This window comes from Bos taurus, chromosome 25 (genome assembly GCF_002263795.3).
Source record: "Bos taurus isolate L1 Dominette 01449 registration number 42190680 breed Hereford chromosome 25, ARS-UCD2.0, whole genome shotgun sequence".
Classification (NCBI taxonomy): domain Eukaryota; kingdom Metazoa; phylum Chordata; class Mammalia; order Artiodactyla; family Bovidae; genus Bos; species Bos taurus.
In genome coordinates, this window is record NC_037352.1 from 15,847,732 (window position 1) to 15,860,320 (window position 12,589).

A 12,589-nucleotide genomic window follows, 5' to 3' on the forward strand; every position below is an offset into this window, starting at 1 on the left:
CCAGGCCACTGTGCTACACTGATTCCCTGAGTATGTTCATCGTGGAGTTTCCTGCCACGTTCAAACCACATGTTCTTATGGAGGACATGCTCCTTCCACCAGTCAGGTCAGACCTGCCTCTCCTGTGGCTGGTCTCCTCTTACGTGAGGTGGTGAAGCTGAGCTTCTCCCTGTAGCCCTCACTCCCACCACTTTAGCTTCTCTTCACTCATTCAGGCTCCTGCACACACTATTTCTGTCTCCTATAAAGCTCTTCCCCACAACTCTTCAGATGACTGATTCCTTCTCATCCTTCTTGTCAGGGTCGCCTCCTCAGCAAAATCTTCCCCAACAATCTTCACTAATTAAGTCCCTGTCTCTTTATTTTCTGACACTGCACTCTGTTTTCCTGTATAACACTCATCACAAATGTCTAATTATATGTTCATGTATTTTGTAGCTCTTTATGACTACTTACTTATTTATTAGAACAGTTTTACAGCCTTGTGGTAAAGAGTGTGGAATCCAGAGCCTGACTGCTAGGTTTGAATCCCTCCCTTATCACTGACCAGGTGTGTAGCCTTGGGAAAATTACTTAACCTCTCTGTATCTTTGTTCTTGTAAAACGAGCTCTCATAGGATTGTGATGAAGACTAAATGAGAGAATATACTTTAAGTGCAAGGAATAGGACTTAGAAAGTAGTAAGTGCTCAATAAATGATAAATATTACTGATTTACCTCTCATTCTAGAAGAGACAGAAGGACAGGGCTCATGTCCATCTCCTTTACAACCATATTCTCAGCACATAGACTTGGAGAGCTGCTGAATGAGCAAATGACTCTTTTGGTCTTCCAACTACTGCAGAGTAGGGACTGACAGATGACTCCAGCCCAGGTCAGGAAAGGGCATAACCCATACTGGCATGTGAGAAATGGCCAGTGGACCCCTTATGGAGCTGCAAATTTAGGAACTTAATGACCTGAATCCTCACTGACTTGTGCCTTGGAAAGATGGGAGGGTTTCATATCTGTGGTTCTCAGACAGAATCAGGGTACATGTGAAGCTTGTCACATCTGCCACCACAACCAAGAGCATCACAGGAGACTCACTGTGGAGGCACTGGGTTTCTGTCCTTGGTGCTGAAATGAAATTGCTTTTCAGAACATAAAGGGTTTCTCCTTAGCCCTGACGTGCCCTACACATGCCTGTCTACAAAGTCCTAGAATACAGAAGAGGAGCGATTGAAGTTTTAATTTTATAGCTTGATTATGGAAAATGTTAAGTATCTTCATTCAGTTGTGTCCAATTCTTTGCGACCCCATGGACTGCAGCATGCCAGGCTTCCTTGTCCATCACCAACTACTGGAGCTTACTCAGGCTCATGCCCATTGAGTTGGTGATGCCATCCAACCATTTCATCCTCTCCCGTCCCCTTCTCCACCTTCCTTCAAGCTTTTCCAGCATCAGGGTCTTTTCCAATGAGTCGGTTCTTTGCATCAGGTGGCCAAATTATTGGAGCTTCAGCTTCAGCATCAGTCCTTCCAATGAATATTCAGGACTGATTTCCTTTAGGATTGACTGGTTGGAACTTCTTGCAGTCCAAGGGACTCTCAAGAGTCTTCTTCAACACCACAGTTCAGAAGCATCAATTCTTTAGTGCTCAATTTTCTTTATAGTCCAACTCTCACATCCATACATGACTGCTGGAAAAGCCATAGCTTTGACTAGATGGACCAAGCACTTGCTAAATGCTGAGTACTACACTAAGCCCTCTCCATATAAAATATAATCGCATTTAAACTCTGTGAGACAGGTATTATGATGATCACTGTTTCCCATAAGAAGCTGAGGTGTCTTGTATTCAGGTTGCCCAAGGTTAATGGCAGATCCAGGACTTGTACCAAATATTCTGGCTCCAGAGCCCCAAGTTCGGCCCCTGTGTCCCATGGCTGTTTTGTGTGGGCCCTTCACTAGCTGGCTGACTTCAAACACTGTGTTTTCATGCTTTGCTTCATGATTTTGTGTTTAAACTGAAATGCTTAGGTTGTACTTATACTGAAGAGTAATCTGGGTTCAGTGACATATCACTGGACAAGAAAAGAAAAGAAGTATTTTTATAGGCTGTGTGACTTTGGATGACCTTGGATCATACATCCTCCCTGGGCCTCAGTGTGTTGGGGATTTTTATCTATAGATAGTTATATTAACTAATTGCTGAGATTTCTTCTTGCTCAAACATGCTGTAAAATCTGAGGGGCAGAGTTCTTCCTTTCAGAATTCATTATACGACAAGACAGTTCTGGAATAATTCCACACTTGATGAATATGCCGAGATTGTAGCCAGGGAATTAACTGAATTGAGAGATTTCTTTAGCGTCTGTCTTTCTGGGGCCATTTTCAAAGGCTACAGATTACTTTCTTAGCTAACTTTTTCTCCCCTGGGGGAGATTCAGAACCCCTCGCCACCCTCCATCTGATTAACTCTGATACTCACCTGGTCCTTGTGACGTCCCAGCAGAATCACATTTAGCTATGACTTTGTCCCATATTGTGGCAGTAGAGACAAATCTCAGGAAGACAAACCATTCCTGAGAGCCCAGGAGATAAAATCAAATGCAAACTATCCCATGTTTGCCCTCAAGTAGCCTGAAGACAGAAGTTCCTTGTAAGGTCTGGCAAGAAGCCTCTTCCAACCAGCAATGAGCCATTTTCTCTTGGTTCACTAATTTCTGGGCTCTGTCTTTTTGAGGAAGAACAAGTTCTCAGATCCTTAATTTGAGTCCTTTTGGAGGGACCCCAGCGACTTGGGATGAAGAACGGGAAAGTAGTAAAGCATTGGCATTGGATTCATTCAGACCCGAATTCAAGTCCTAACCTGATCGCTATGTGACTTTGGAGAAATTACTTAACTTTCCTGTGATTCAGTTCCTTCACCTGTCAAATGTGTGTTAGAAAATTTTGATACCTGGTTAACCAACAGCAGCTACATCCTGACTGCCTGACAGATATTGATGTTATTCTTCCCTTTTTTCATTCACTCAACATATTTATTGGGCACACGCTGTATGCTAGGCACTGTGCTAGACACTGTTCTAGGCACTAGGGATACCACAGTGATCAAAAAGAGACAAAAATGGGGAAAGGATAGTGAGGGAGTGTGGGATGGACATGTACACACTGCTTAGTGTTATGTGTCCTATGGGAGGGGAGCTTGGGGGAGAATGGGTACATGCATGTGTGTGGCTGAACCTCTTCACTGTTCACCTGAAACTTCACAACATGGTTAATAAGCTATACCCCCAAAGAAAATAAAAAGTTCAGAAAAAAAAAGACAAATATTTCTGCCCTCTTGGGCCTTATGTCCAGTAGTAGAAAAGGCAATAAATGAAATAGATACCTTGTGCATTGTATTAGAAAGTGAAGTGTTATGGAGAAAAATAAAACACCAAAGGAGGATTGGGGAGGGGTGTCATGTCTATGAAAAAAGGAACTGATGATTGGGTCGGCCCATTGTTTGGATTGAGTCTTACTAAACACTTTGCAAGGAATTTTGTAAATATTATGCATCACACTTTTGCAGCTGCTTTGGGAGCTTGTCAGAACAGGTGTCATGGGCTCTTCCTACAGGTGAGGCAACTGGCATTCAGAGAGGGTAAATCAGCCCCACACCTCAGTGAGTGCAGAGACAGCATTGGTACCAGACCCTCTTCGTGTCTGTTCTTCTAGGATATCTCCTGTTGACCCTAGGTTTCCCAGCTAACTAGGTCATAAGCAAAACTAAAGAGGGGACAGCATCACTGGCCATCTTCTGTGTAATGGGCCTGTTGCTGCACAGCTTCCCTCCATCCCTCAGGTGGGAGAGCCATGTGCCTTTTCCTGGTGAGCCAACATTGATGAAAGATTCACCCAGATGTTCACAAACTTACTTTGGTTTCCAGCCTTTATCTTTTCAAATTATGTTAAATCCACATGGGGGGTGGGGGGGGGGTAAACAGCAAAATCACTGCCTAAACAGCTTGATTGTTTTTGCCTGATGGATTCCCACCCTCTGGGCCTCTTCCATCTTCTCTCAGTCCAGACCTAAGTTGCTGGTAGCCCCTTTCAACCCAGGAACTTTTCTGAGACCTGGGAAATCTGTGATCTCTATTTACTCATAATTAACTGAAGCATGCTTTTGCAGCTTATCGGTTTTGAAGGCAGTAAGTACAGCAGTCAATCTCCCAAACCCCGTAAATATTTTATTTTGGAGATTACTGCATAAATATTGTATTTGGATATTGCAGTCTGGGACATCACATTAAAATTGCAAGATGATGCTGTTATCCAATCTAATGGAACATGAAATTAAAAAGCTGGTCCATGGAAAGAAAAATTTTGCATGTCATCCCACCTGTATTTCTTCTCTCTCTCTCCCTCAGTTGTCTTGATTACCATGAAAGTTTTGATAAAGTATCTAAAATTTAAAGGTTTAAGCACAGTTAAGTGTACCCACCGGACATTATCATCTAATTGGCACCAGCCAGAGTCGAGATAGGATTTTCTTTTCCCTCCCTCAGTGTCTTCCTTCAGTGAATCAGTTATAGCCAAGTTTGGTGTCAGTAAGTGCCATTGTGGGTATATTGAAAACCTTTTACCAGGTCGCTCCCCAGAGAGAACATGGCTTTGCTAAGGATAGTGAATTTTACACTTGGAAAGAAAATGTTAGGGAAAGGTCAGGACCAGGGACATTGGAAACCTGGGTCTTCTGGTTGGCTTCTGCCCTGTGTGTCTTCAGAAAAGTTCTCAGCCTTCTCTGGGATCCCATGCATCCATCTAGTGCTTGCCCCACACCCTCTTCCTTGGTATAAGAGTGACTTAAGAATGTCACAGCTAAGTCCCTTGTTGTTGTTGAGTCGCTAAGTTGTGTCCAACTCTTTGCAATCCCATGAACTGCAGCATGCCAGGCTTGCCTGTCCATCACCGATTCCCGGGGCTTGCTCAAACTCATGTCCATCAAGTCGGTTATGCCATCAAACCATCTTATCCTCTGTCACCCCCTTCTTCTATTGCCCTCGATCTTTTCCAGCATCAGGTGGCCAAAGTATTGGAGCTTCAGCATCAGTCATTCCAATGAATATTCAGGGTTGATTTCCTTTAGGATTGATTGTTTTTCCTTTAGGATTGATCTCCTTGCTATCCAAGGGACTCTCAAGAGTCTTCTCCAGTGCCACATTTTGAAAGCATTAATTCTTCAGCACTCAGCTTTCCTTATGGTACAACTCTCTCATCTGTAGATGACTACTGGAAAAACCATAGCTTTGACTGTAGGGAACTTTGTCAGCAAGTGATGTCTCTGTTTTTCAATATGTTATCTAGTTTTGTTATAGCTTGCCATCCAAGGAGCAAGAGTCAGCAATGATTTTGGAGCTCAAGAAAAGAAAATCTGTCACTGTTTCCACTTTTTCCCAATCTGTTTGCCATAAAGTGATGGGACTAGATACCATGATCTTGGTTTATTGAAAGTTGAATTTTAAGCCAGCTTTTTCACTCTCTTCTTTCACCTTCAACAAGAAGCCCTTTAGTTCCTCTTCATTTTATGCCATTAGGGTGGTATCATCTGCATAACTGAGGTTGTTCATATTTCTCCTGGAAATCTTGATTCTAGCTTGTGAATCATCCAGCCTAAACAGTACCTTAGAGACTACCTAACTCATCATTATTACAACTGGTGGTCTGTGGGCTGGATTCAGCCTAGGGGTATGTCTTATTTATCAGAATTTTTTTTAAGGGATTTGAAATTCTTTTAGAAAATGCATTCTCTACATCTTTGCTGATTCTACCTACACTGTTATCGTATACTCAGCCTACCTCACACACTTACATTATTTGTCTGATCCCTGTAGGCATTTAATTTTACAACCTAGACCTAGCCCAACTTTGTCAGCTTCCCATGGGGGACATTAGTCAAGGTCATTATTTTACAAACTCACCCAGCTGGTTACTGGTAGAGTCACGTTGTGATGAGATGCAAAGCACATTTTAACAGAATTAAGTCTCTTCACCACCAGCATCATTGTAATCACCATTTTTATCACACTAGCATCAAGTTTTCCTAAGAATTAAATCTATTACACCATTGTGCTCAGTGAGTGACCAGTGTCTGGGGGCAGGTCCTCTATTTGTGCAGAAGAAAGTGCTATGGGTGTGGGTTTATTAGTGAGGTTTCAGGCAGTTCCCTCTGGCAGATTTGTGGGAGGCTCAGTGGGAGAGATTCTTTCTAGAACTGAGAGTGGCCAGGAGGGTGGGACCATCTCCAGCTACTATACTGTACAGCTGCCTTGCAGTGTTCCAGTACCTGTAAGGTAGGCAGAAACGAGGAAGTTTGGGTCAGTTCTAGTGCAGCATCTGTCTTGGAGGAGACAGGCAACTCTAATGTGAAGACAGAGGTGAGATCTGTCATGGAAACACAAAAACCTGTGGACACGCAATGGGGGATGCAGCCCGGCCTAGTGGAAAAGTGGCCCTAATGTGCCACAGCCGTGGCTACCTACTCTACCTGGAGGCTAAGAACATTTGCATCCATCACAGTAGTGATAAAGGTGAAATCGTTAAGGAATGTATTAGTCCAGACTTCTTCCATTGCAAATGACAGAACCCTATTCCAAAATGCCTTAAGCACATTACTGACAAGTCTGGCGGTGAGTCAAGGACAGCAAGATCCAGGGTCTCAAGCAAAGTCATTGAAGCTTTGTCTGTGTCTATCTCCTCTCTTGGAGAAGGCGATGGCACCCCACTCCAGTACTCTTGCCTGGAAAATCCCATGGATGGAGGAGCCTGGTGGGCTGCAGTCCATGGGGTCATGAAGAGTCGGACACAGCTGAGCGACTTCACTTTCACTTTTCACTTTCATGCATTGGAGAAGGAAATGGCAACCCACTCCAGTGTTCTTGCCTGGAGAATCCCAGGGACGGGGGAGCCTGGTGGGCTGCCGTCTATGGGGTTGCACAGAGTCGGACATGACTGAAGTGACTTAGCAGCAGCAGCCACAGAAGCACCTCCTCTCTCTCTCTTTTCTCTCTTTGTTTTTGTGATACCTTCATGGTCAGACAACCTCTATCCACATGGTGACAAGATGGCTGCCTGCAACCCTCAGCTTACATTCTTCCAGACAAAAATCCCCAAGAAAAGCCTTCCTTCCTAGTTTTTTTCAGCAAAAATCCAGAACCCAGTCTCAGACTCAGCTTGACTTGTTCTCCCATCCCTGAAGCAATTATGGCAGCCAAGCAGGTGGTATACTCTGGTTGATCAAGCCAAGTCGCGTCCCCACCCCTGGTGCTGGGGCTGAGGCAAACCAAGTGAACTGAGAGTTGAGGGTGAATGTCCAAAATAAAATCAAGGTGCGGTTCCCACAAAAGCAAGGAATGGATGCCAGGCAGACAGACAGAAGGAGATGAAGTACCAATATGTGCTGCAATGTGGAGGAACCTTGAAAACACGATGATAGCTGGAAGAGGGCACACCTTGTGTGATTCCATCTCTATGAAATATCCAGACTAGGTAAATCCATAGATGGATGGCCAGGATCTGGAGGGAAGCAGAGTAGGAAGTAACTGCTGATGAGGATGGGGGTTTCCTTTAAGGGTGATGAACTATTTTGAAACCAGGTAAAGATGACGATTGCAGATGAACTAATGCTGTTGAATTATATGCTTTTAAATGGTTGATTTTATGTTGTATGATCTGAAAGAGCAACAAGATCAGAAAACTTGTAAATTATAAACTCCCAAGGAGACAACCAGCTCCTGAGGGGCAGGGATCATCTTTGCTTCTCCTTGCCTTCCACCAGGGCCAGCCCGTGCCTGGCACATAGTAGGTGTGAAATTAATGCTAAGTGAAAATGAACTGAGAGTTTGGGCCAGAAGTCTTGGCCCTAGCTCTGTCCACCCTCCCAACAGCCCTATGCACCTTACAAGCTCTTTGACCTTTGATTTCTGTGTCTGTAAATTAGGGAATGGCGAATTTGCCTTGTCTGCCTCAAAGAATCCTGTGTGTGTGCACACGTGTGTGTGTGTGTGTGTGTGTCCTAGAGGAGGAGTTATTAATCTGAGGTTCATGGATAGAATTTAGGGGTCTGTGACTTCGAATAGGAAGAAAATTATTATTTTTTTTTTTTACTGTGCTGGGTCCTTGTTGCTCCATGGGCTTTTCTCTAGTTTCAGTGAGTGGGGCCTACTCTCTAATTTGTAGTGCCCAGGAGTCAGTAGTTGCAGCTCGTGGGCTCAGTAGCTGTGGCTCCCAGGCTCTAGAGCACAAGCTGAGTAGTTGTGGTGCAGAGTCTTAGTTGCTCCATGACATGTGGGATCTTCCCAGATCAGGGATTGAACCCATGTCTCCTCTATTGGCAGGCAGATTCTTTACCACTGGACCATCAGGGAAGCCCAAGAAGAAAAGGATCTTAATTTTCACTAAATGCTAATTGAGATCCAGCTAAATATAGGATAACAAACCATTATAGTATTAGCAGTTGCTGTTGGAATCATATATTTCCTTTTTTTGTCCATTCTTCCTGTCGTGTCTCCAACAAGTGATTGAACTCGTGACCCTTGCATTGTAAGTTCAGAGTCTTAACCACTGGACTGCAGATAAGTCCCAAATCACATTATAGTTGATGCATCCATGTCTAAATATCATTTATGCTCACCTCTTCTTCAAAATTACAATAGTGTTTAGACCTACTACAAGATCTTATTATTAAATGTGTTAAAAAGAAAACACATGTAATTATCATAAATTTCATGTTTTTAAAAATATTTTGCAATCCTCTATATAGTGTATGAATCAAGAATCATGTGAATTACTATGCCATCACTTTGGTATTTATGGAAATATTTTGTAACTGTGTATATTTGTTGTATTTAAAAACATTATTCTGCAATGGGATAAATTTAGGAGTATAGGATTAACAGATAGTTATAAGTAAAACAGATGATCAACAAACCAAAGATTTACTGTATAGCACAGGAAACTATATTCAATATCTTTCAGTAGCCTGTAAATCAAAAGAATCTGAAATATGTGTGTGTGTGTGTGTGTGTGTGTGTGTGTGTGTGTGTGTATATATATATATAAAACTAAATCACTTTGCTATATGCCTGAAACTAACACTGTATTGTAAATAGTTTACTGATTAATTAATTTTTAAAAATAAATTTAAAAATAAAAGCACTGTTCTGAGATGAGGGTCTAGAGCTGTATTCACCAAATTCCAATGCATCTGTGGCATGAAAAGGTGATTTCAGAAGTCCTCTAAAGTGGAAGCAGATGTAGCAGATGATCGTTGCCATCTAACTGTGCTGGGCAGGCAAATGTCCTAAGCGCTCTAAGCCTCAGTGTCTTCATCTGTAAAATGGGCATAATAATAGTACCTGCCTCATAGGGTTACAGAGACCAGCCTCACTTGTGAAGGTCAAATGAGAAACTACACACAGACCCCCTAGCTCAGCACTGAGCATGTAGTAGTGCTCAAAAAATGGCTTTATGGCCAAGACCTTCCCTGAGAGACAGTAGTTTTGACCATTTCTTTTGGACTCTGGGTTGAGCTCTTTCATGGCTAAGCATGACTTTGTCTTGTCCAGGTTCATCCGGAAACAGGGCCTGGACAGGCTCTTCCTGGAGTGTGATGCCCACATGTGGCGCCTGGGGGACCGGCGGATCCCAGAGGGCATTGCTGTAGATGGCGGCTCAGACTGGTTCCTGCTAAACCGGAAGTTTGTAGAGTATGTGACGTTCTCCACTGACGATCTGGTGACCAAAATGAAGCAATTCTACTCCTATACTCTGCTTCCTGCCGAGGTGAGTATCTGGGGAAAAGTCCCTGAGAAAGGTAGGGGCTGGCTCTAGCCCTTGGAGCAAAGTGGATGCTGAATTTTTGGTGAAGCTACATGGCATTATCCTCCAAACATCCAGAGGAAGATGGGGAACTGTGCCAGCTACCAGGAACCTTACTCTTACCGTAGGACCCCTGGTCCCATCCAGTCCGGAGGGAGGTCATTTTATGGAGGAGATGCACAAGGCTGCCACCAGCAATCCATACAGTGTCTTTAAAAGTGTAAAGTAAAAAAAGGTAGTTCTTCCTCAAGATGCTTGGCTCCCATCAGTCATAAAATCATCACAATATACTAATTTTGTTAGAACAACTTTATTGCCATTTTTTAGAAAATTGCTATTGAAAAAAATACAAAGTTCTCATACCTACAATGTCAATGGTACCCACAGGGTTGTGCAGAGCATAACCTGCACAATTGTATATGCTGGCTTCTTTAGAGACACCGTATCAACTTTTGACAGCCCCTCTTTTCCAGTAGTTTTGGCCCCATCAGTCACATCAGAAGTTCTGGTGATCGCCAAACCAGGGCTATTGTTGGGTTTGCTCTGCCTCCTGCATTGACAGCCATTGTGGCCAAATGCTTAGGACCCACTATGTCTTGTTAGCTTTTACAGCTATTTGAAAAGGTCTCAGAAGTCTGCCACCACTTTTCAGACCTCAGGATGTGAAACTATCTTAGTTCAGAGTGCCAGAACAGGATACAATGGAATGAAGGTACTTCTTACAGTTTTGGAGGCTGGAAGTTGTAGGTCAAGGTGCCAGTGTGGTCAGGTGCTTTCTCTCTTTTTGGTTGCAGACTGCCTACTGACAGTTCTCATTGTGTTCTCACATGGCCTAAGGGGTGAGGGAAGGACACTAATCCCATCTGTGTGGATCCCACCCTCATTACAATCACTTTCCAAAGGCCCTACCTCCTGACACCATCACTTGAGGGTTAGGGTTTCAACCTATAAATTTTGCGGGGATGCAAACATTCAGTCCATTTCAGAAAGTCCTGTGTGTAAGATTGCAGGCTATTCTGAAAAAGCCCCAGCCCCATCTGGAAATGGGTAGGGACTCAGTGCTACAGTGTTGCTCCTGACAACAGCCAGCAGCCTTCTTATCAGACCTGGGCAGACAGATTCTAGATTAGTTCCCTGACCTCTAGTTCACTTTCACCCTAATTTCTAACTTCAGAAAACTCCAGTGCTGGCTGTTTCTATTAAGCCTGTGACACCTCCCATGAATGGCCCACCATTCCTGGCTGTGCCACATCTCAGGGCCACTCAGGTTCTGTGTTTCCAGGCCAAACAAGACAATGCATCTCATTTGATGGTTTCCACATCCCTCACCAACATCTGGGGCAGGGCCAAGCTCTGAGTAGGGCTGACTGCTGACATAACTCCTAAGGGATGATGGGCTTGTCATCACTGGGTCAGGTTTTGCTATTCTGTATACATGTTAAGTCATCAGCTTTTAATCATGTTTCAGCAAAACCCACTTTCTCTCTCAATTCCAATAACCTCCTCATCCATTATCTTTTCTGCATCATTACAAAAGGACACAAGACAATTGATAATCGGGTACCTACCCCACTGCTTGATGGAGAATATGTGCCTGTTTGGGCTTTTAGACAATTCAAGCTTAAAATGCAGGTTCACAGACATGTCATTTAGCATCACAAGAGGGTCAGCTGGGTGATGTGGATAGAGCCTCATTTTATCCACTCAGCCATTGAGAAGAGACTGTTTGGGACTTTGTTTGATTTAATCAAGGTGTGCATCCCAATGCTGGCTCTCTCTGTCCCACCCACCCCACCCTCTACCCCACAGAGCACCCAGGCACTTTACATTCCAGCGTCTCTATTAGATCCCACCTCCTCCATCCCAGCATTTCTGCCCTGCCTTTTTCCCAAACCACCTCTAAGGGATGAACTTAGAAGAAATCTGAAGGCTGTGCCATGAGTTTGCAACAGGTGGACACATATTCCCCAATAGCTTCCCCTAGGAAGCAGAGAGCAGGGGAAAGCATATCACCCTGGTATCTGAGGTTGTTATAAAACAGTGTCCAAATAGAAGTCAGTGTGTGTGTGTGTCTTTCTCTCCCCATCTCTCTCTTTCAGCAGCTCCAACCATATGTCTCTGCTCTGGTCTCTCTTTTCACTCTCAACATTGCCTTTTTCTCAGATTCCTAGGAGAGGTTGGCCAACAGTCTCAGGAATAGGGGGAAATGATGGTGTCTGTTTCAGCACCATGGACAGCGGGAAGCCCCAGCACACCCCACCTTTCCTCCCTGTGTTGTAGTCCCTCCTCCTATGACTGGGGCAGGAGGGCGTCCATGATTCTGGCGTCCCTCTCCCAGGAGTGAAATTCCAGGGCTTCAGTCTTTGTTCCAAAATATCTTGGTTTCAGGTCTAGCTGTTTGTAAAATCAAGAGTCCTTTGGTCCAGGGTTTTTTAGAAAATTGTCCCAATGTTTTCCTCTGGTCCTCATGTGTTGACATACCTCGTGCTGTGCTTAGTCACTCAGTTGTGTCTGACTCTTTGCGACCCTGCGGACTGTAGACGCAAGGCCCCTCTGTCCATGGGGATTCTCCAGGCAAGAATACTAGAGTTGGTTGCCATGCCGTCCTCCAGGGGATCTTCCCAACCCAGGGATCGAACCCAGGTCTCCTGCATTGCAGGCAGATTACCATCTGAGCCACCTTGGGAAGCCCAAGAATACTGGAGTAGGTAGCCTATCCCTTCTCCAGTGGATCTTCCCAAC

The 12,589-nt window shown here is 44.1% G+C and overlaps 1 protein-coding gene across 1 annotated transcript in view; it reads left to right on the top strand.

The window, feature by feature from the left end:
- The window catches only part of XYLT1 (xylosyltransferase 1), a 352,297-nt gene that overhangs the window by 306,331 nt on the left and 33,377 nt on the right, over window positions 1–12,589 (top strand). The window contains exon 7 of the mRNA XM_002698037.6: window positions 9,595–9,811. Within this exon, the coding sequence (XP_002698083.1) occupies window positions 9,595–9,811 (217 nt within the window). The remainder of the gene's footprint in view (window positions 1–9,594; window positions 9,812–12,589) is intronic.